Raw genomic sequence first — 25,131 nt, forward strand, 5'->3', positions numbered from 1 at the left:
CTCCCTTTCTTCTTCATGTCCATATCCAATCAAACATCAAGTAATGTCTCCATGCTCATCCCACTGCCTTAATATTTATAATCTCCTCTTTCTTAGATTATAGCAACAATCTCTAACCTGGTCTCCCTGCCACTAGTACTACCCATCTCCAATACGTAAGTATACTCAATAAATAATCACTACACATCTTCATAGAAAACACAGCTAAATTAGAATGCTAAATAAAAAACATATGTGTGGGATCCCTGGGTAGCACAGTGGTTTGGCGCCTGCCTTTGGCCCAGAGCACGATCCTGGAGACCCGAGATCGAATCCTACATCGGGCTCCCGGTGCATGGAGCCTGCTTCTCCCTCTGCCTGTGTCTCTGCCCCTCCCTCCCTCTCTCTCTCTCTCTCTCTCTCTCTCTCTCTCTCTCTCTCTGTGACTATCATAAATAAATAAAAATTTTAAAAAAAGATTTAAAAAAAAACATACGTGCAAAACACTACACAAATCAAGTGGGAGGGAAATGTAGTGTCAAAAGAAAAAATGGCAACCCCTACTTTTCTGAAGAATTCATTACAGCATACCTCAATTTAGACTTTGCAACAAAATATCTGCTACTCAATATGCTTAACTCTATACCTACTACTGGAAAACACAGCAGTATATTGAAATATTGGGAGACACATTACAGAAGTATGCTTTCATAAAAATGTAAAGTAATTTCTGGGAAAACAATAGTAAATACATCTGAAGATATTTTGCTCTAATACCTCTTGCTCTTCATGCTATGTGTAAATACTGAAGGAAAAGAAAAGAAAGACATGAAGCCAATTCTGATAAAGTGTTCTAGATCGCTGGTATAATATAAAAAGGAACAATGAATAATTGTGTGGAAAAAAGTTTAGAGCAAGGGCGAGTAATGAGTATAAGAAGGGTTAAAAAAAAGCACTAAAATTTCTGGGACAAAAGAATTCTTTTCAACATGATATATTAGACACTATAAACTATAATACTACAGAAAATGTAGTAGAATGTTCCATCATAAGTCAAAAGGTGGCAAGAAACTACAAAAACAATGTATAGACTGATTACCTGAAGTTTTACTCAGCTCTGCTGAAAATATAGCAGATGGTGATCTGTTCTCTTGTTCTGTATCAGAAGGGGTTTTTTTCTCAGCTTCTTTTACAAGAACTGTGGGTTTGACTAAACTGCCTATTTCTGTTTCAGTGGCCAAAGCAGAAACATCTGGAGGCAGTGAGGGCACCTTTGAAATATCAGACCTATCTTTGGAGAGTTCATCTGGGACATGGACTTTATCTTCATCTTTAGGTTTTACAATCTTGAAAGAAAGGTCATGGGGTAACTCTGAGCAAGGTAATGATCCAGCTTCATCCTGGACATTAACAATCTCACTTTTTTGGGATACTTCTAGATCAGTGTATTCCCCAGTTAATTTAGGAGAAGAATCAGTTTTAGAACTGACGAATGTAGGAAACTCATCTATAATCTCAATTGGAGATGAATCTGAGAATGTTTCACTCTCCCTTACTTTTGCTTCCTTAGCAATAAATAAGTCACCCTCTGAATAAACTGCAGTATTGAGCTCCTTCATCTGTAAAGGAATTTTCTCCTTTTGGGTCAATGGTGAAATTTCATCAGGTGATAAGGTATCTTTTGTGGTATCTAAACTGGGCTGAAAAGATTCCAGATACGGCTTCCCCCCTTCAGGTGGTAGTGAAGCACTGAGTTTCTCCTTATTTTCATGTTCTATCATTGACTGAAATGAAGCTTCCTTGAGATTTTCATTCACAAGTATCACAGCTTCATCTTGTTTCTGTGGAACTTCAGGTATTGAATCATCACTAAATAAGTCAACTGGTTCAGAATCAGGTGAGGAATCTTCAACTAACTCAGAATGGTCAGCCACTGGCTGTGCAACTTTTGCTATTTCTGAGTAATCAGAGAAATCTGAAGATGGTTCGGTAGAGAGCTTTGTTTCTTTAATTAAATCACATGCAATAGATATATAAGGAGCTTCTGTTTCTTGAACAGCTACATTAATATTTTCAGGCTCTTTAATTTCTTCCTTTATTCCTGATACATTTTTTAGTGATACATTCATGGCCTCTTCATATGGTGGGGGATTTTCAGGCTCAAGTTTTATGCTTTCATAATTAACTGAAGGAGGAGCTTCTAATTGTGATGAACTGGGCTGCACTGCAGGAGCACCAACACTAGGAACTATGGAATTTAATGGTGCTTCCATAACAATGTCAGGCAAAACTGGTGACGGAGTTGCTTCAGATTCTTCAAAAGACGGGCAAAGCTGTGCCGCCACAGGGTAGAGTGACTCCTGCATAGCTTCTGATGTCTGAACCAAGTCCATTTTTGTTTCAAAAGCTATCTTTGTACCTGTAGCTTCATTCAATTCACTTTCACATGCTTCCTGTACTAAATCTGGGGTTAGACCTTCAGCCATGTTTGCCACTACTTCCTCAGTCACCTTTGACAAATTATCTGTTGTGACATAATCTGCCTCAGAATCCTGTGTTGCTACAAGGAAAGGATTTGATGTTTTGGTACTAAAATTCTTCTCTGTTACAATTTGGGCCTGTTTTTCTTCTATCTTTTTTTCATCTGTCTTATTTTCTGAAGTATGATCCTCCAATAAAGGAAAAATGTTTGTCGAAAGGTTTTCAGTTGCTGCTGGGTTAAAGGGAGCACATGTGATATACGCTCCTGAACCATCTTTTACAGCTTCTGGTGTACTGGGAAAAGAAGTATCATCATTACTGCTTTCACTATCTTTTTCATGATTTGTTTCCTCAAGGCTGTCAGCAAAACATTTCTTATCTACTCTACTCTCTAACTTGCTCTCTATATTACCTCCAGCAGCCAACACATCACTATCTTGCTTATGAGTATCTTTTACATCCCAAACTCGCTCAAATGGTTTGAAGTCCGCATATTCTTCCTTCATAGGAGCTTCTGCTGCAATTCCTTTTTCATTGAAACTGTCCTTTATTTTTTCTGGAGACATAACTTTGTCCTCTTCTTTAACTGATTTATTAGTAAGGGCTATGGGTAATTCTTGTTGATTACAAAGGATGTTATTACTAACTAAATCATCTTTTTCATCTTTATTCTCTTCCCTAGGATTTGCTACTATTGCAGATTCTGCTTTTGGAGAGCCACTGAATGATAATCTCATTTCTGAGTATTCCAATTGTGAAAATTCTGTTAAATCTCTGTCTACAAATGGATTTTTTGCCTTCTCTGTGAACTCTTTAGAAGCTTCAGTTGAGGTTTCTTGAAGTGTTCCTTCGGTGGGTAATACTGTTGGTAAATTACCAAGATATTCATGTTCTTTAAAAGAAGCAGCTGAGAGGGGAGACAGAGAAGGAAGAGAAGCAGCAGTTTCAAGCAGGACAGATGGAAAATCCTCTTGACCAGTGGAAACAGTGCTACCTGGCTGCTCCTTCAAGTCCATAATTTTTTCTGTGACCATGGACAGAAAGGAAAGTTAGAGAATGCCAGCGTTCTCAGAGTTAATGCAAGTTTTATGACAGATTCAAAATACTGTTAGTAAGGAGTTAATGTTAACTAAAATTAAATGTTAATAACAATAATAATCAAGTAGTCTTGAATCATTACTAAAAAAATTAAAGTTATTGTCAATAAAACGTGCATGGCTACAGAGGCAAGTACATGCTATGAAAAGGCATAAATCAAGTCTCTGAGAAAAAACCTCAAGTGTAATCAATGGAGAAATGCTACTTCTAACTAATTTTAGAGGAAGACAAAAGAATTTGGGGAAGAGAGTTTGACAGTAAAGAAAAGACACTGAGTAATTAAATGCCAAAGAGTAGTATTCATTTCTACTAAAACCCTTCAGCTATAAGCAAGTAAACTGTATCTGGAAAAAAGGACTAATCAGTATATAATGTAAATCAAGGGTCCAAGAATTCCTCACATTTTTCCAATTATTAATCAGGTTCTGCCCATTTCTCTCTTGGACATAGCATTATAAAATGTAAATTTCAACTTTTTTCAATAGACAAACATTCTTGGAACCATGCTAATTTTTAGTAAACTCAAACCACTCTGTACAGTTAATAAAACTAACTAAAAAGTTAGAATACACAGAGAATAAAAGGCTAGCAGGAAGAACTTGCCTGCAGAGGAGTGTATCACAGGCTCAGATGCAGCAGGAAGAGCAAAAAGTGTCTCATCTGAAAAACAAATAGAATATAACCTCAGCAGAAATAAAGACAGAGTTTGAAGGAGACTAAAGGTAAGAGGAGCAAGCAAGGGTTCAGTTTGTAATGAGTTAACACAAAACTTTTACAAAGAAAAAGCCAAGAGAGGAAAGAAAAAGTAGTACTATCAGTAGTAACATTAATTCAGATTAAATTATATTTATTATAAAGATGATTAAATGATATCCATACAACCTATCATTTCTCAAGAGGCAATAATGTTTCTATTAAAGAAATTTCATAAACCAAAGTGCCTTTAAAATATTATTCTCAATTATCACGTGGCATCTAAAGCTTTTATTCACATTTCCAGATAGGTAAGTTATTTGCCCTAATCAAAGCCAAAAATTTTAAAAATCCATTTGAATAAAATAATTACTTTTGCTTAATCTGGTTTTTTTTGGCACATGTTCAGTTTAGAAGAACACTTTTAGAGAATCATGCATATTTTCTTATATTCCAGGTTGTTTACCTTTAAAGAAAAACATTCTAATAGTCACTGTACAGTATTCTGTGAGGACATCAGTCCTATGTACCACTGTTCAAATTGCAAAGAAAACACTAATTGTCATTAGGAAAATAATTATTATCAATCTTGTTTTGTTTAAAATTAACATTGAAAGATACTTTTTTTTTTTTAAGAGAGAAAGAGAACCCACACAAGTGGGGAGGGGTCAAGGGACATGGAGAGAGAGAATCTTAAGCAGGCTCCATGCTCAGTGCAGACCAAAGCAGATCTCTCGACCCTAAGATCATGACCTGAGCCAAAATCAAGAGTCCAAAGCTGAATCCACTGAGCCACCCAGACATCCCAAGGAATACTTGTTATTCTAAGGGCTTTACACGCAGGAACTCATTTTACTCCTTACAACTCTATTGTTTTAAGTGGAGTTAATATCCCCCATTTAATAGGTAAATTTAAAAAAAATTAATCAAAACAACTAAGTCACAGAGGAGTAATTCACTCAATACAGAACTAGTGAGACTCTTCAACTCCAGAGCTCGTTTTTTTTTGACCAATACACACTGTTATGGACTGAATGCTTGCGATCCCTTCCCCAAATTCATGTTGTAGCCTTAATCTCCAATGTGATAGTGTTTGGAAATGGGGCCCGCTGGTAGGTCATGAGGGTGGGACCATGGTCTGATAGGGTTAGTGCCCTTTCAAGAAAAGACATCAGAGAGCTTGCTCATGCCTCTGTGGCAACACTTCCTCCACTTCCCCGCTCCTCCTCTCCCTCTGAGCAACATTAAGAAGCCATGTGAGCACACAGTAAGATGGCAGCCACCTGTAAGGCAGGAAAAGAGGCCTCAGAATGAAACCTACCCTCCTTGATCTTAGTTAGACTTCCCAGCCTCCAGAACTGTGAGAAATAAATTTCTGTTGTTTAAGTCACCCAGTCTATGGTACTTTGGTCTGGCAGCCTGAGCCAACTAATATACTACATACTGGCATACTAACTTGCACAATGTCACTTTATATCTGCAATTGGAAGATCTTAAGCTAAAGGTCTAGGTATTTTACACTAAAAAAGCGCCTCTAGCAAAACATAATTTGAAATAGTCTGAGGAATGACAGGAAGGTATTCCTTTAATGGAGAGGATCCAATAAATCTGGACATTTCTATATGGAAGGACAAGCTGAGAAATGTTGATCAACAGGAAAAAAAAGATGTGGTTATCATGAACATGGACCAGTCTTGCAAGGATATTCCTTTTGATGAGTAAGAGAGTTAAATTCACAATGTCATATAAATTTTAGATAAATCTATCTTGGGCATGATACAGTATCTTAAGGATTCTTAGATGGGGTGATGAGGGGAATATCCACGATACCCATTTAAAAAGGTCTCTCATAACCTAGAATAATGGGTTGGATGGGCAACTCATCCAAACCATTAAGTCATACTACTTGTAAGATTTTATAAAACACATATGAACACTTTTAAAAAATGTTTTATTTGAGATAGGGAGAGAGCATATGTGAGCAAGGGGAGGAAGAGCGACAAGCAGACTCTGTGATGAACTTGGAGCCTAATGTAGGGCTTGATCTCAGGACTCTGAGCTGTAATTAAAGAGTTGGGGGCTCAACTGAATGAGCCCTCTAAGTGCCCCAGTGTGTACACACTTCTGCAAGAAGACTTACTATGTGATCGATCTTCTTTGATACAGTTTCTCATTTGTAAATGACGGAATTTGAGAATTCCTTTCAGTTAAAATAATTATATAGTCTTGTATAAAACTGAGATTTGCAGATCAAAGAGCAAAACCAAATAATTACACAGCTGTTCCATCTAAATAAAAAGTAGCAACTCCTTAACAAAATGGCTGTCTTGGGGCACCTGTGTGGCTCAGTGTTTGAGTGTCTGCCTTTAGCACAGGTCATGATCCCGGGGTCCTGGGACTGAGTTCCGCTTCTCCCTCTGTCTATGTGTCTGCTTCTGTGTCTCTCATAAAATCTTAAAAAAAAAAAAAAAAAAAAAAAAAAAAAGCTGTCTTTTTCAGCTAGTTAATATAATAAAAGCCAATAATGCAGAGGCCAGTCTTCTTGGAAAGTGAACTCAAAACATGTTACTGTTAAAATTAGAGGGAAAACAAATTACAACTAAAATTATACCAAAAATTTAAAGTACTTTAAAAAATGTATCCTTATTCCTAATACCAGAATCTCTCTTATAGTGAAAACTATATTCCTGGCACTTGGCCAAATGAGAAAGATTACAAATTGGTATTTCAAATATTTACTACATTTTGAAAAAAGAAAACTTGTAAATTGAGAGTCTATCTGAATTAACCATGAAACAAGTACTGCATTTCTAAAAGCACTTAGAAAAAAAATCCAGAATAAGTTGCTACCATCTGGCCCTCAAGAAAAAGAGAGTTGCTCTCATTCCTCCTAAAGCAATCATGGATCATGGGATCAAACTGCCTGGGTTCAAATCCCAGATTCATCTTACAAATGTGTGACCCTGAAAACAATATTACCTATCCCATCAGTGCCTCATTTCCTTATTTGTAAAACAAGAATAATAATAGTACCTACCTCAAAATGTTGTGAGGAAGGGAAGGGAAAGATTTAGAAACAACTTGCCCTAAGTCACAGAGCTAGGAGGCCAAAGAGTGAGTATGTAAACATGTCTAACTCAAGTCCATGTGCTTTATCTTTTGAGGGAAGGAGTTTAAGTGCAACTGGTGTAAATTCTTCTTTATCAGCCTTTCAAGTTTGATCTCCTGAGATAAGATATATTGTCATCCAGCAAATACCCTATAATTATCTGAAATATTTGGTTAGTTGCTTCTACTTCACAATATAATAACATTTATAAAGATATTGCTATGAGACACCTGGGTGGATAAGTGGTTGAGCGTCTGCCTTTGGCTCAGGGCATGATCCTGGAGTTCCAGGATCAAGTCCCACACCACATCAGGCTCCGGCAGGGAGCCTGCTTTCCCTCCGCCTGTGTCTCTGCCTCTCTCTCTCTGTCTCTCATGAATAGACAAAATAAATCTTTAAAAAAAAAGATGATAATGCTAGCCAGGCACATTTATTTCAGATGTTCTTTCAATACTAAACCACTCTACAAAGTAAGTTCTACTGTTATCATTTCAGAAATAAACAAACAGGTATAAAAGGTTAGGTAACTTCCCCAGTCACAGAACTGAAAAAATGATGGACTAGAAATTTGAATTCAGAGTATACAGGTCTATGTGCTTTTCTTTAACTACTCTGTAGTACTTCCTTTCGTAGACTTTATATTAGAATTTTAAAATTTTAAAAAATAAAATTAAGAATGTTAAAGAAAAATTTTTATTGACAACACTTATATATCATAAGCTTCCAAATTCTAAAGCTAAAACACCTACAAATTACTTTGTTTTGGAAAAGATTACTGATTTTAGGTTAGTCTTCCTTTTTCCATAAAAGTTCTTAACTTTCACAGACGAGAAAACTATTTTATAATCAGGGACACTATATTAAAAGTGTAACATTTTGAATTACTGAAACATGTCATATATACACCTATAATACTGGGCTTACAAAAAAAGGTAAACAACTCCCCCTCTTTCCATGATTATGTAAGATTCTAACTACTGGATAAAATTAAAACTTTAATCATCAACCTCATTTGTGCTATTCTGAACAAACAGAAAAAATAATATTAAGGACTTAAATACACCCACACTAAATAAAAACAGTAGCATATTTAAATAAATACGTTTTCACTAAATAATATGCAAAAGGGTAGCCCAAACTTTTCTATTAAGTCTCTCTAGCGCCATCAAATTAATATTTCTAAAAAGGCATTTCTAGGGATCCCTGGGTGGCGCAGCGGTTTGGCGCCTGCCTTTGGCCCGGGGCGTGATCCTGGAGACCCGGGATCGAGTCCCACGTTGGGCTACCGGTGCATGGAGCCTGCTTCTCCCTCTGCCTGTGTCTCTGCCTCTCTGTCTCTCTCTGTGTGACTATCATGAATAAATAAATAAAATCTTTAAAAAAAAAGGCATTTCTATATATTCTCTTGCACAAAACATTATTTAAAAGCTTCTAATTATCCACTGAATTGTACCTGAAAACCCTTAAAGCCCTGCACCATATGGCCCCAACTTAACCATTTAAACTTATTTCAACAACTTCTCATGTGACATCTATGATAACCTAACTATTCCTAACCAAACCCCTCCTTCCACCTCCTGCCTATCAGAATGCTGACATCCAATAAAGCACAAATTCATCATATTGAGCCTTACTTTCTTTTTCAAACATACTCATCCTTATTTTTGCTAATCTTCTACCACATTTCCAGTTAGCTAAGCTCAGAGAATTAAGTAACTTATTCAGTCACATAGCTAGTAATGACAAAGCTAAAAAATTTTAATTTAACTATCACTATAATCAGATAGATGTTTATTTCCTTATTACCCTCAGTAAAATGAATAGAATCACTATACTTTTGACAGTATGAAGGATGAGTACTATTCATAAAACAACTTTTTCCAAATGAACTATTCCTCATTGCTGGCACTAATGCTAGATTCATTTCCTTATTCAAGCTTAAATCTAGAGTGTAAATTTAGATTGTTTCTAAACTATATATATACTTTGAATACTAATTATTTCCATTACACAAGGATCAGTTTCATAATTAAAGTTCACTGAAGAGATTTTTAAGTCAGTCATTTTTTAAAAAAGTAAAAGTGTTACATCAGCTTTTAACTTATTACTGGTCAATTCAAAATATGCTGTCACAATCTCACTAATGTTCACATACTCTTATACTGAATATTTTTCTTGACATCTTCATTTCGAAACCTGTTTATCAACCCAAAGTATAACTGGTCAATAAATATCATAACTAATTTATAAAACACAAGGAAATAAGCTGCATTTTAAAATCATAGAGAATTTCTGCTATGAGAATAATTCTATCAGATTAACCTAATATAAATAATTATAAAACTGGGCAAAATATATGAAGCAACTACATTGAGACCCTAGACAACAGGAAATACAGAGTGTGATTCTTGAGAAGTGGGAAGCACACATGATGCCCTGGCTTTCTGCTTGAAAGTCCTTTGCCTATAGCACATGGAAAAGGAGCCCAAGAATAGTACATTCTTGCTGAGTTGTCTGGAATTTGTGGGGCAAGGTAACATACAAAAGAAAACTTCATAGAAAAGGAGCTCCAGAAACCCCTGGACAGAGCATCCTTTTAAATCTTCGGCTGAACTAGGCTGCACATATAGAGCACAAGACTTACACCAAGGCCAAGCAGAGAATCTATTTTAGAGCTGTGAGCTGAAGATATTCTGGAGGTCAGACTCTACTGGAAGACTTGATCAAAAGTCTTTAACAAACCAGCATGGAGAAATAGTGCTCAACACCCTAAGTATAAAAATGAGACCCCAGAAAAGGCATACCTTAAGAGGAAGACTACTTTAAACTAAAGGTTACCAATCTAGATTCCTTGGTCTAGAATTGGGACCAAAAGCAGCAAAATATGGCTTGTGGGCTGAAGTTATACTGGAAGACAGCCAAGTCCATTTATGTAATGTATTATCTATGGCTACTTTGCAAGGGCAAACAAGTAGTTACGAAAGAACCTGTATGACCCACAAGCCTAAAATATTTACTGTTGTACTCTTTTAAAAAAAAAAAAAAAGCCCAACACTTGCTCTAGACCCTAACTTTAAAATCAAGACTTCAAAAGATCAAGATGATTTGCCAGCAAATTGACTTCCAGGACAATACTAACAATACATCCATGACAAGCAGTATGAAATAAAATATTGCTGGACATGAAAAGACATATGAAAATCGAGCATAAGATAAAACAGCCAATATAAACAAAGAAATAATGTAAACATTGCATTAGCAAACATTAAAAAGAAAACTAAAATAGCTATTAAGTACGTACAGCAAAAGATGGGCATAATGAGTGAATGGTCAGAGAATCTTGATAGAGAAATACAGACCAGAAGAGAGAACCAAATGAAAATTCTAGGACAGAAAATAATAATAAGTGAAAGAAAAATTCCACTACATGGGCTTAAAAGAAGACTGGGCAGTAGAGAAGTAAAGGTCAATAAGTTTAAAGAACAAGCAATAGAAACAATCCAAACTGAAGCACATCATGGGGGGAAAAAAATGAAGAGTCTCAGCAACCTGTGAAACAATTAAGCAGTTAAATTATATGTAACTGGAGTCCCCAAAAAAGGCAACGGTGACTGAAGCAGAAAAATAAAGATAGAACGACCTTATATTTGACAAGCGTGATGGAAAATACCAATCCACAGAGCCAAGAAGCTTAATGAATAAACACTGAGTAGAATAAACATAAAACCACAAAGAAGTACATTGTAGAGATCAAATTGCTGAAAACCAAAGACATAGAAAATCTTAAAAACAAAGGAAACAGGCAGGGAAACAACAATCAGAATGACTTGACCGTCACTAGAATTAATGGAATGCAAAAGATAACATCTTTATATGATGAAAAATAATTATATATAGTTAATTATTATTCACTGATTGACTATTCGCCAATTGCGTACTCACTAAATTGATATTCCCCAAAGCAATACTTAAAGCAGTGGACGTGTGCAGAGAGTGAAACATTCCAATCACCCAAAATACATCCCCAGGTGAGGTCAAACAAGGCAACCCAACCTCATGCCTTGTCATACTAAAAACAAGTGTACTTTTTGCAGTTTATTTAGTGCCATATTTTGGGTTTTTTTTTTGTGTGTGTGTGTGTGTGTGTGTGATTTTGTTGGTGACTTTGCTATTTAAAATGTCTTCTAAAAACAGTGCTTTAGTACTCTCTAGTGTTCTTAACCCCAAGAAGGCCATGATGTGCCTTACAGAGAAAACGCATGTGTTAGTTAAGCTTCATTCAAACATGAGTTACAGTTCTGTTGGCCATGAGTTTAATGTTAATAATCAACAATATACATTAAATAATGCATCTTTAAAATAGAAACACATGAAAAACAAAATTATATATTTATTGTTAGCAAAAATGGTATGACTAGAGGTTCATAGGAACCTAATCCTATATTTCCCCTCAAGGCAATGATTCAGTATTTGCTAATTCAGTGCTTTCTGTGACTTCATAGAACTTAATTACCATGAACACCAAGACTGACTGTATTCATCAGAAATATGCTTCAAAAATACAGATGAATAAAAATATTATCAGACAATAAAAGATGAAAACAAAAGCTGAAAGAAATTATCACCAAGATGCCTATATTACAATAAATGTTCAATGTTCAAAAAATGTTTATATTACAATAAATGTTCTTCAGACTGAAGGAACACAATACCAGGTAGTAACCTGGATATTCAGAAACAAAGAACAAAAATGTTAAATGTCTGAATACAAAATATTCTCATTTCACAACTTCTTTAAAGTTATGGTAAATATGAGTAGATACACATTACTATTCTCACTTAATTTCTCTAAAGAATAATTGATCTTTGAATCTCAAATAATTACTGTATGCAATATAAGTGGAACAGGCAGGCAGACTTACTACATAGTATAAATTCAGTTTCCCTAAGCTCCTCTCCTGCAAGACAGCCCATGCCAAGCGTAAATGTCACTTACTCAGTGCTGCCCTATTGGAAATGGGGCTTAGGGAACCTGCACAAGAAAATGCTGATATTTATTATCACTGCTTTAAGTAATGAAGTCTTTTGTCTCTGACCCAGACATCTGTGTCTTCTGCCAGCATTCAAGAAACTATGGCAGGCTATCTTATTAGCTTGTTATAGGATACCCAATGTGTGAAACTCTAAAATGCCAATTCTCTATATGGGCTTCTCTAGACTCAAAGCAATCACAATCAAATTCCAGCAGACATTTTGTAGACACGAACATGCTGATTCTAAAATGTATATATACATACAATGGACTTAGAAAAAGCAAAACTATATATAAAAAAAAAGTAAAACTTGGAGTAGGCATACTACCTGATTTTAACATTACTGTAAAGTTATAGCAATCAGAACAGTCTGGTATTGGCATAAGGATACAAAAAAAAATAGATCAACAGAACAAAATAGATGTATATAGACATACTTCTATGGCCACTGATTTTCAACAAAGGCACCAAAGCAATAGAGCAAGACAAATTCTTTCCCAAAAAAATCTGCTGGGATAACAGAATATCTATATGAAAAATAAATCGCCATCTATAACACTTCCACAGAAAAACATTAAATCAAGATGTATCTTAGATTTAAACACAAAAGCTATAAAGCTTATAAAATAGCATTTTTCTACTTGTCAGTAGCTACACTTTCCCCTACTCTGTGTATGAAAACGTGAAACTATAAAGCTATAAACTGTAAAGCTTCTAGAAAAAAACGGAATGTCTTCACAATCTTGGAGTAGGCAAAGATGTCTTGAACAGCACAAAGAAAGAAAAAAAAATGAAGACTTCTTCAAACTTAGAAAATCATACTAATCAAAAGAAACCATCAAAAAAAAATAACAGGCAAGCTACAGATTAGAATATATTCACAATGTATATATCTGACAAAAGACTTGTATCCAGAATATATAAAGAACTCCCTACAATCAGGAAGAAAGACCTACAAAGCAATAAGCAACAAGCAAATTACCTGGATATTCACAAAAGAAAACATACACATAGCCAATAGACATGTAAAAGTCCTCTAATTCATTAATGATTAAGGAGATCTAAATTAACACTATAATGAAAAACAATTACATATCCATTAAAATAGCTAAAATGAAAAAGACTGATATCAAATGTTGGTGAGAATGAGAAGCCACCACAACTCTCCTATATTGCTGGAAGTGAACCATTTTGGAGAAGTTTGGCAATTTCTTACAAAGTTTAATATATACACAGTCCATGACTCAGCAATTCTACTCAGTTACTCTCAATTCTACTCTCTTGGGACACCTGGGTGGCTCAGTGGTTGAGCGTCTGTCTGCCTTTGGCTTAGGGCATGATCCTGTAGTCAGGTGATCAAGTCCCACATCGGGCTTCCTGCATGGAGCCTGCTTCTCCCTCTGCCGATGTCTCTGCCTCTCTGTGTATCTTTCATAAATAAGTAAATAAAATAAAAAAAAAAAATTCTACTCTCTTTACCAAGAGAAATGAAAAACGTATGTCCACAGAGACCTATACAAGAATGTTCATAATACCCAGAAGCTATAAATAATCCACATCCATCAACAAGTGAATGAATAATTAAACTGTGGTATACTCTTATCATGGAATACTACTTAATAGTAAAAAGGAACAAATTACTGATTTCTGCAACATCAATGATAAATTTTAAAAACATACCGAATACAAGTAATCAGACATAAGAGTACATATTATATGATTTCATTTACATGATGCTATGTAATAGACAAAACTAATCTGTGGTGAAAGAAATCAGAACAGTGTTGCTTGGGATTGGAAGGCTGGATGGAGGAAGAACAGAACAAGAGTTGGATTTAATTGGATTTAATTAACACCAAGGGATCTTTCTGGGATCTACAAAAGTTCTTTACCTTGACAGTGGTGTGGGATAATAAGCAGATGCACTTACCCAAATATAAAACTGTTATAACTTAGCATTTAGGCATTTTATTGCAAGTAAATTTTATCTTAATACAAACATTAAAATGAAAAAAAGTATATGCTCATTCTTCAACAAATAAATTTCAGAAAGAGAGTGCAAGCAAACAATGGACAGGCAATGAGACTTCTAAAACAAATCAATCCGTTGTAATATGTAGACCTTTGAATTTTTTTTTTTTAAACTGTGGAGAAAAAAACAAAAAGAGACCATTTATGACATATACACACTAGCTGGATATTTGAATTTTTGTTAAATATGTTGGGGAATTATTTGATGATTGAGTGTTGCAGTTATGCTTTGCAAAAAGGAGTAGTTACAGTTTGCAAAAGTCTTGACAAGGGTGTGGGATTAGCAGAACTGACCATGGGCTGATGGCTGTTGGGACTCAGTGACAGCTAAGTCAAGTTTCATTCACTATTCTCTTTATGTTTCAAATTTTCCATAAAGGAGTATAACTTCTAAAATCCCTCCCAAAAAAAAGAGATAAGGCAATGTAAACATACTAAAATTATAACATAACGAAGCAATTTTAACCAGTTTTACCCACAACTCTTTTTTTTTTTTAATTTTTATTTATTTATGATAGTCACACAGAGAGAGAGAGAGAGGCAGAGACACAGGCAGAGGGAGAAGCAGGTTCCATGCACCGGGAGCCCGACGTGGGATTCGATCCCATGTCTCCAGGATCGCACCCTGGGCCAAAGGCAGGCGCTAAACTGTTGCACCACCCAGGGATCCCTACCCACAACTCTTTTAGCAGACAATTAAAATACGTAGGCTTGAGTCTATCAATGCTAAACTTTTAACTACAGCTCCTGATGAACATGTTTCATTAACAAATTTTTAGCAAGAACATCAAAAGAAAGCCTGGTGGAATAAATCTCATGGTTCATGGGAATCCACCTCTGCACTAGGCTCTATGGTCAGTGAGGAGTCCACTTGACCTTAAAGATAAGTAAGTCTTTAAAAAAATGTTTTCATGCTTTTGATCAGCTTTACCTAGCACTGCCAAAACACTGAGATAAATAAATTTAATAATGGCACCTTCCAAATACTCAAGTTTATATGTCAATCTGTAAAACTGGAGAGAAAAAATACGCAGGCACACCTAGAACCCAATTAAAGCTTTTTTTCTCTTTTCACAAAAGCTGCTGAAAAGTAGGTAAGTTTATGATTGCTCTTCAATACAATCACAGACTCCTCTGGTTTTAAGATAGCAGAAAATTCTTTACAACTAGAGACTCATATTTTTCCCTTAATCTGGTGCATGTAGATTAAGGGAAAAGTGCATCCTCTACTCAACTCTTTGTCCCCACATTTAGCTCTAGGTCTCGCTTTAAAGTAAAGAAAGGAAAAGAGAAGAGAAGAGAAGAGCTAATTTTTAAAGTAGCATTGGACTTCTAAGGAACCACGAACAAAAACTTTATAAGCCTTCTTCACCTATGGTAACAATTCCATCAATGGGAAGAACAAGCTATTAAAGAAATCACGTTTTGTTTTGTTTTGTTTTAAACCAGAGGGCCACTTAAGTAAAGGATTCAAAGACTGCTTAAACAATAATCCAATATTTAGTAGCTACAGCTCTTACTATAAGAGCATAGAGAATGTTTCTTCCCTTCTCAAGATTTTTTTTTCTAAGAAACAAAAAAGTAAGATGACTTCTCTTTACCAATCTATCTACGATCAACTGAGAAGAGGGGACCAAATACTTATATACCTCAGCATTTCAAAGTGTTTCATACAAAGTAGGCTAGAATACTTATTACTTTTGAAAGCCTATATTTCACATAATTATAAACTAATTTTAAAAAATACATGGTAAAAAAATAAAAATAAAAAAATAAAAAAGTAAAAAATAAATTAAAAATACATGGTAATAAAAATGTTTGTAGAAAAAATATGTAATATCAAAGAAATGTATCAATTTTCCCCTAAATTAATGCATAAATTTAATGTAACCATACTATAATTCTAACAGAAGGAGAGAGGATTAAATAAACAAATTTTAAAGATAATATGGAAAACTATACATGCATAGAAAGCCAGAAAAAGTAATTCTGGAAAAGCCCTTTCAGTTAATATTTCATTTGTAAGTTATAGCAATTAAATTAGTTTGGTACCTTTATATGAAAAGACACAGACATGGAAAAGAGGAAATATTTCACCCATACTACAAGTACATGACAAAAATGGCATTTTAAAATAGTAAAAATGAATGATTCAACACAAATGGTCTTGGAACAAATGAGAAATCATGTTGAACAATTATATCACTACTTCACTCTATAGAACAAAATAAAATGCAGGGAATTAAAGAATTAAATGTTAAAATGAAATATAAAAATCACAGAACTACTAAGAGAAACATGGGAACAATTTTTACAATGTTAGAGAAGGCCTAAGAACTACACAAACCTCAATGACTTATATGACTCAGGGCATAGAAGATGATAAATCTGACTACATAAAATTTCTGCACAAAACAATATACCAAAGGTCAAAATACAGGCAACAAATCATAAGAACAGTTTTTAAGACACAACAAAAAGCTAATTACCTTACAACAGATCAAGTGTTCCTACATCTATAAGAACAAAAACCCAAAAGAAAAATAAGCAAAAGCTGTGATCAGAAACAATCTATTGACACCTAAGTCAAAAAAAAAAAAAGCCTCTGAATTGTAAACTAAGAAAGAAAGAAAAAAAAGAAAAAGAAAAGAAAATTTGCTAAGCCATTTACCAGTCTTACCACAATATATGTTGGTAAAGGTATTATTAGGAAAAGGTACTTTAACTCTTTGTTATACAATTCAGCATCATCTATCAAAGTTTTATTTTATTTACTTATCTTTTTTTAGATTTTATTTACTTACTCATGAGAGACAGAGAGAAAGGTAGAAACATAGGCAGAGGGAGAAGCAGGCTCCCTGTGAGGAACCTGATGCAGGACTCGATCCCACCACCCCGGGGTCACGACCTGAGCCAAAGGCAGACACTTAACCACTGAGCAACCCAGGTAACCCTCTATCAAGGTTTTAAATGCACATATCCTTTGAACCAGTTATTCCACCTGCAAGAATTTATCCTACAACACATACAACATGTATTCCCAAGAAGTATATACAGGTATTATCACTAACATTATTTATATCAGAAAATGTTGAGAAACAACCTAATTAACCATCCATAAGAGATTCATCAATAAAATGATACATCCATATACACCTTGTATAAATAAATAAATGCTTTCATTCATAGGACTTGGGATTTTTATTGGAGAAAATACTGCAATTCTAGAACTATCCAGAATTTGAAGATCAGTTTTCATCTATATTATCATATTCATTCAACAAATCTGAGCATCTACACTGTATCTAAGGCACTGTGCTCAGCAATAAAGATATGTCACATAGTCCTTTTCTTCAAGTGAAAAAAGTAATATAGCCCCTTAGCTCAAGGAGCATACAGTCTGGCAGAGAACAGAAATGAGTAAACATACCATTACCATATATAGTACAATATATACAAGGTAAGAATAGAATGTTATGAGAATACATGAGCAAAGCAACTTAAAAACAATCATTCAAAAACCAAAATCAACAGCTTAAATGTAAAATTATTAAAACTCCTCCTTTAGATTCAAAAGAATCTTGAGGTCATCAGTTTGAGAAGACCTTAGCAGCAGTAAAGCTGGGTCCCACCATTTTGCAGGTCTGTGTCCTACAGGAACCAGCCACAAAAGTCATATTCATTCATTTAAACAATGATGAATTATAGTCTGCCCTTACAGTTCCCATTCCTGGTGCTGTCACCCCCAGAGGGACCTTCTAGGGTCTATATTTAGAAAAGTCTTAATGTACTTACTGTAAGGCTAATGTATCTACAACATTACTTCTACTTAATCGGAAGTTTCAGGAAAGAATCAAGAAATATCATTCACTTGGTAGGTACTTTTCCTGGGCTAGCAAAGTACCTTCAAAATATGCCATTTATTTTGGGGCCTTGCATCAGCAGTGTTTCAAATAAATTGCTTTTAGATAGATTATGAAGTAACTACACATAAACTAGAGCCAATTATTTGACGATAGATAATATGCTTTTTAGAAAATTTCTTATATAAGTTAGCGAATCTTCCAACTTTACAGGGATATAGTGCTAAAAAAAAGCATGTTTTTAAATACTATTCCTCATAATGAGGGATTTACCAAAGGTTCAATATATATTCACCACTTCATTTTAAAAAGGTTTGAGGGCGCTTGCCAGTTACTAAAAAGGACTATAAATTTGACACAGAACATCCTCGGAACCAACCTAAAATGTAACTCAACTTATCCATAATGAGCAGAACAGTTCCCAACTTTTATTCCCAGTCAGAAATTACAAATGGCTTAGCAAGAGAAATTATTTAGAATCTGTAAATTCATCAGTTCTTTCCTTGTTACCGTTTTCGAAGGAGGATGGGGAATGGAACAGGCAGGATAGCTCTTTTAGAAGCAACTGCTTCCTGGTAGTGTCACATCACTGTTTATTTGAATTTTAGATTAAGAACTGGTACTTAAGATTTTAAACTATACATCACTCATCACTCAAAATCTTTTAGCATTTCTACTATGTGCTTTTATGCCACTGTACATAATCATATAATTAATGACTTTATAAAAGACTAATAATTTTTAATCCCAAACCATAAAAGCTATACTTATCAGTATTCAATTCTATATAAATTTCCATTCCAATTAACAAATTTGGACAGTCTCTGCAACTGATTTAGCACCAACGTTATTTTTCTTTGTATTTATATCCTTTGCCTCCAAGTCCTATCAATTTTTCTTTCATAAAACATCTTTTTTAAACCTAACTATAAAAACAGAGATTTGTAGCCAAAAACCATGCTTCTTATAATTTCTCATATTCCTCCTTCTATCCCATTTCACTGGCTGAGATATTAGTGAACTAGTTCAGGCTCTAGTCACCTCTTTCAGAACTACTGCAAAAGTGTTCTAAATAGGTCCCCTGTTCTTTCCAAACTATCTCGAAGACAGTCATCAATTCATTTTTCTAACACTGCTTTCATGATGTTATGACTCAGTTCAATAATCTCCAATGGCCTCCCAAGGCCTAAAGCAATAACTCAGGACAAAGGTAAAAAATAATGAAAGAACTTTACATTTTGCCAACAACAACAAAAACATTTTTTGTTTCATAATATAAATTACCAAAAGCAAGAGCAACTGTAGAAGGCAGAGCATGGAGAAAGACAGGATGATAAAACCCTAATACCTTACTCTTCGAATCCCCCTCAGAATCCAGATCTACCACATGTTTTCCATCTTAATTAATACTGGTTTAGAACATGCTTCAAAGACTAGATGAATGTCATTGTTAATGTTTACATTTCTCTCAACAGTTTCTATCCAGCATTTCCTTCACGTGTACTCAAAGCCCATTATTAACCAACTACCTTTTCGAAGTGAAGCCAAATGTTTCTCCATGAAAAATGGTCAAGTGACAGGCTTCCGTCTCACTTCATTACTGCATTACAATAGATCCAAGCACAACAGTAATCAGCAAAATTACTACTTTCCTCATGATGGGAATTGAAGCTTATTCAAAAATTATGTAAACAACAATGTTAAATGTACAAGTGTCAGAAGTCAGCCCAACTCAGTAAATAAAAGCCTCTTCCCATCGGGCTTCTCTATGTCTTTAACCATGCTCTGCGCATTTCTCACTTTGTCGTTACTCACGTCAGTCCTTGCAGTTCCTCTACATTTTCAAAACTGTGTTTTGCTCCAAAATCACAATATAATTATTAAAGAGCACATTTCTAAAGTAAACTTCTTTAAAAAGCCAAACTTTTTACCATGACCTGTTAGAGACCCCAAATGATCTAAGTTTTACCCCACCTCCCCACCATCACCTGACCACTGTCTTACAAGTTTTTCTCATTAGTCTTCTTTAAAAAAAAAAAAAAAAAAATTATTTATTCATGAGAGATGGGGGGGGGGCAGCGGCGTGCAGGGACACAGGCAGGGGGAGAAGCAGGCTCCATGCAGAGAGCCCAATGTGGGACTCGATCCGGATCCTGGGACTCCAGGATCATGCCCTGGGCTAAAGGCAAGGGCTCAACCCCTGAGCCACCTCATTAGTCTTCTTACTAGACTTGCCAACACACACAGCTAATTCCTGCCTCAAGGCTTTTGCCTCCCTATGGGTTGCTTGGAAATTTTTACCTGCAGCTCAAATCTCACCTCCTCAGAAAGGCATCTCTCAATGCCACTCTACTTAAACCACTCCCCACACACAACCCAATAATTTTCCATACCACCATCCTTATCACTATTCTGAGTTCCTTATTTATGTGCTTATTATCTGTTCTCCCCTTATGGAGAACACATGTGTCTTGCTTATTGCTATACCCTCACAGCCCAGAAGAGAACCTGTCTCTTTGTAGGTAATCAATCAATCATCAGTTGAATGAATGAACAAACTGCTAAGAACCCAAGACTCACAGAGTTGGCTTAACTATCCATGACTATAATCATGGATGTCCAGTGATTTACTAAAGCACTTAGGTTTCCAAATAGCTATCATCAATACAGAATTAGGGAACTTTATAGAGATAAGAGTCCCTGAGTAAGCAATATTCTCTTCTTTGTCTTCCAAACTTAGTATTCCACAAGTCAAAATTCCAAGAGAATGTCAATCTCCTGAATCCCTAATGTTCAAAGATCAGAATTCCTCTTTGTTCCCATGCTGGAATACAAGATGAGACAAATCAGTATTCCTTTGTTAATCATTAGATTTCCCATTTGCAAATTTATTACTTTTTATTTTTCTACCTCACCTTAGTTTCTCTTACACGTGTTTTTTTAATTCAGAAAATGAAAGACTGAGTCGCTCTTCATCTTCTAGTATCTTTAGTGTAATGATTTTGTGTAACGTGTTTTGAGTTACTTGTGTAAAGTGTTTTGAGAAACGCTTTGGGGTATGTCATTATCAAAACATTATTCAGAAACATCACAATTGGCTTACTTCCCCATTGTGGAGGAATGAACTGAAAAAAAAATTCATTTTCTCCTAGAAAATGAACCATTTGTAAAATCCTACAAGGAAGGCTATAAAGATCTCTCAGCAGGCAGTCACACTACCAGATTCTTGCTCTTTTATACATAAAAAGAGTTCCTACTGCTTGTTGGTAGGACACTTTCTGCCCCCCAAAATAACAAGACATAAGCTAATAAACTCATAACTCGTAAGATTCTCCATCTCTAACAAATTTGATTTTATTCTCTTCCAAAATAAACAACTTCCCAAAAAGGAAAAGGGTAAGGAAACAATGTTCCTTTAAATATATACATACATGCAAGTACTAAAGCGAATAAAAAAAAAAAAAAAAAAGATTTGGAAACTGTTTACAGACTATTGCAGATTTGACCTAAAACATGTAACTACTAAGAAAGAGTATCTCTAACCGCTACGTGAAAAAAAAAAAAAAATCTTTCTCAAAACATTAAGTCTCCTGGCTGGCTAATCCGCCACAAAGCCAATTGGCCTATTCGCGGCAAAAAAAAAGAAAAAGAAAAAGAAAAAAAGAAAAAGAAAAAGAAAAAGAAAAAGAAAGAAAAAGAAAAAGAAAGAAAGAGAAAGAAAGAAAGAAAGAAAAAGAAAGAAAGAAAGAAAGAAAGAGAAAGAAAGAAAGAAAGAAAGAAAGAAAGAAAGAAAGAAAGAAAGAAAGAAAGAAAGAAAACAAACCAACAAACCCCACAGGTTTCCCTTCCCTAAGAATGTCAACCATTTTGCCTCTTTTCCTCTCCGATTCAAGAGCCTAAACCACCCTGACAGCAAATCCTCCCGCTCGGCAGCCAGGACCAGCCAGGCCCGGTGGAAGGAGCGCGCCTCCTCGGACCACAGGTGCTCAGATGCCACTTCCCCGGCGCGCCTTAGCCGGGGAGCCGCCACATCACAGCCCGAGGAGGGAGACTGGGCGGTGGCAGGGCTCTGCCAGAACTCTCGCCTTCCCAAATCCGCGCGCGCCGCGCCACTGGAGGCGCTCTCCCGTCGCGGCGGTCGGGTCAGGGTGCATGTTTTCCACTGGGCCAGCTCCCCGCCAGCGCGAGTCGAGAGGGAGGGGAACGAGGCGCTGCGGCGGGGGGGGGGGGTGACACCCAGGCCAGGGAGAAGGTGAGCGGGGGTGGGGGTGGGGGTGGGGGTGGGGGTGCCGCGCAGGGCTCAAGGCTGCCAGACGGACCAGCCGCAGAACTGCGCCTTTTCCCTGGGAGCAACCCAGACTGGCAGACAAAAGATTACGGGCGCCAAGGCCTTTCCATCCTCACCCGGGGGCCCAGCCAGCCCCCCGTATCCACAACCCGGGCTCCTCGATGCCCACCGAGCTCCCGGTAGGGTGGGGCCTAACTTCCGGGACGCCGCAGAATAGGGACCAGAGGGAGGAGGCCGGGAGCAGGCGGGGTGCACGTGCTCCCCGACTCCGAGACAGACAATAAAGAACAAGCCCGGGTTTCCGCGGCCGCCCCACCCTGCTCCTGACGGCTCCTGCCAGGGGGGGCGCCTTCGCCCGGAGGTCCACGGACAAAGCCCCTCGGGGCGGGGAAGGGGGCTCCGCCCGAGGCAGCGGGGGGTGCACACAAAAGGCGGAGGGGAGCGCGGGGCTGCGCGGGGCTGCGCGGGGCGGAGGGCGCGGCACTCACCCACTGAGCCTGAGGAGCCTCTGCGCTTGGGCGCGGCCGGCGTGGAGGGGGGCGCGGCGGGGGCCGGGGCCGGGGGCGTCCACGCGGGCTCGGCCTGGGGGCTCACGCCGGCCGGGGGAGGAGGGGGAGGCCGGGCCGGAGGCTCGTCGTCCTCGGGGAGCTTGGAGGGCGAGGCTGCGGCAGCGGAGGGCAGGGAGGGCGCGGGCCCCGCGGGCGACGTGGGGCTCGGGTCCCAAGACGGCGGCCGCTCCGGGGCGGCGGGGGGCGCGGTCGGCAGCGGCCCGCGGGGCGCGGGGGGCACGAAGTCACTGCCGAAGTCCAGCAGGGGCGCGCCAGCGACGGCGGCAGGGGGCACCGGCGCCGCGGACAGCCCGGCGGCGGGCTTCCTCTCCAGCACCTCCAGCTCCTCCAAGTCCTCGTCCTCGTCCTCGTCGTCTTCCTCCTCGTCGTCTTCCTCCTCGTCCTCGGGGTCCCTCACGAACTGGTACTTGAACGGGGGCTGAGGCCGGGGCGGGCTGTCCGAGGACGAGGAGACCAGAGGCGACTGGTCCATGTCTTCCATGGCCGGCGGGTCGGAGATGCTGCTGCAGCGGCTCGTCTCCACGGGACGCTTCTCCTCGGGGCCGCGGGCGGCCGTGGGGGTTGGGGAGGACTGACAGGGGCAGGGCCGAGAGAGCCCGGAGACCTGCAGTGGCGACGGCTCCCGGAACAATGAGACTGCTCCTCCTGCCTCTGCGCCCGAGATGCGCCACCCGCCCCGTCCCCAGTTGCCGCCACCGCCCAGGCGAGCGAAGGAGAGAGGCCAGCCGATTCCCCGCCCCGTTTGGCGTGACTTACCCTCCCCGCGCGGGGAGAGGCAGGGACTGGCGCGGGAGGGAGGGAGCCAATCGCCTACGGGATAGAGATGACGGGCAACCAGCCGGCCCAATGGAAGGACGGAAAGAGAAAAGTGGGTGGGGCCATTTGGACTTCCCCTCTCCTACCGGCTGGGGTGAGTCCGGTGGGCGGGGCTTGGGGCTGAGAGCCCCACCCTGCACCTTGGGTCGTCAGATGCGGGGTGGGCCGGGGTCGCGGCTTTGCCCGGAGCCAGAGGGCAGCGCGCGGCTCGGGTGCGGAGTGGGCTTGCGCGGGGGCGAGCGACCTGCCGCAGGACTTGGGGGTTCCTGGCCCGCACCCCCGGAAGGGCGTTATCCTGGGGGATTGGGGGTGGTAACTTTCCTCCCAGGAAAGGAAAAAACCCAGAGTGGTTGAAAGGTACAATGAAGTGTAGGCCCTAAGGATTTAAGTATACGCTAAATATTAAAAGATTTTGAAATTAAAAGATCATTTTTTTTAAAGCTTAAATGACTAGACCACCTCGTTACTACTACCTTCACCACCTTAAAAGAAAAAAAAAATTTTTTTGGGGGGGGGGTGGTGGAGGAGAGCTTTTAAGGTCGTTCTCTGTCCAAACTGCAGACTCTGGATGAGGTAGGCAAAACAGAGCAGGGCTTGGACCGTCTGGAGGACTGGGCCCATTTCAAAGTCTGCTCATCCAGGAGAGTTTGGGGATCTGCCTGCTGCTGGACTCGTACGTGGTAGAAGGATGAGTCACCCAAAGAGAGAGAGAGAGAAAGAGGAGGAAAGTGGAAACATAATGATGCCTTGGAAGGCAAATTTGATTCACATTACATTTCAGTCACCTTAGGCTCATGAGTCAACATTTAAGATGATTCAGGCCTTCTGGGAGTCAGGAAGCCCGGTATTCATTTGTTTCAGATGCTGGAAGGAGCATAATCTCCCCCGTTCCACTTTTTCCAAAACTGAAAAGGAAGTTTAAAGGAAAGTGGTCGAAAAAACATAAAAGTATCAGCATGCAAAAGTTTAGAGAACCCCTTTTATGTTTCTGGTATACCTTACAAAAATATTCACTGCATTCCTATTCAGGAGGCCCTGGAGACAGAGATAACTTGCTTTCCGATAGCTCACAATCTAGGACCTCACTGTCCAATATATTAGTCATCAGGCCACTTGTGGCTATTGAGCCTTTTAAGTGTGACTGGACTGAAATGAGATATGCTGTAAATTT

The 25,131-nt window shown here is 38.4% G+C and overlaps 1 protein-coding gene across 3 annotated transcripts in view; it reads right to left on the bottom strand.

Moving 5' to 3' along the window:
• The window catches only part of RTN4 (reticulon 4), a 71,620-nt gene extending 47,739 nt beyond the window's left edge, over positions 1-23,881 (bottom strand). The window contains exons 1-3 of one of the 3 annotated variants that reach the window (XM_055328207.1): positions 23,064-23,881; positions 4,162-4,218; positions 1,079-3,484 (exon numbers count right to left, since the gene is read on the bottom strand). In XM_055328207.1, the coding sequence (XP_055184182.1) occupies positions 1,079-3,484; positions 4,162-4,218; positions 23,064-23,625 (3,025 nt within the window). In that variant the 5' untranslated portion in view covers positions 23,626-23,881. The remainder of the gene's footprint in view (positions 1-1,078; positions 3,485-4,161; positions 4,219-23,063) is intronic. The other 2 variants (XM_055328204.1, XM_055328205.1) reach the window with 2 other exon arrangements.
• Positions 23,882-25,131: the final 1,250 nt, after the last annotated feature.

This window comes from Nyctereutes procyonoides, unplaced genomic scaffold (genome assembly GCF_905146905.1).
Source record: "Nyctereutes procyonoides isolate TBG_1078 unplaced genomic scaffold, NYPRO_anot_genome, whole genome shotgun sequence".
NCBI classification, from domain to species: Eukaryota; Metazoa; Chordata; class Mammalia; order Carnivora; family Canidae; genus Nyctereutes; species Nyctereutes procyonoides.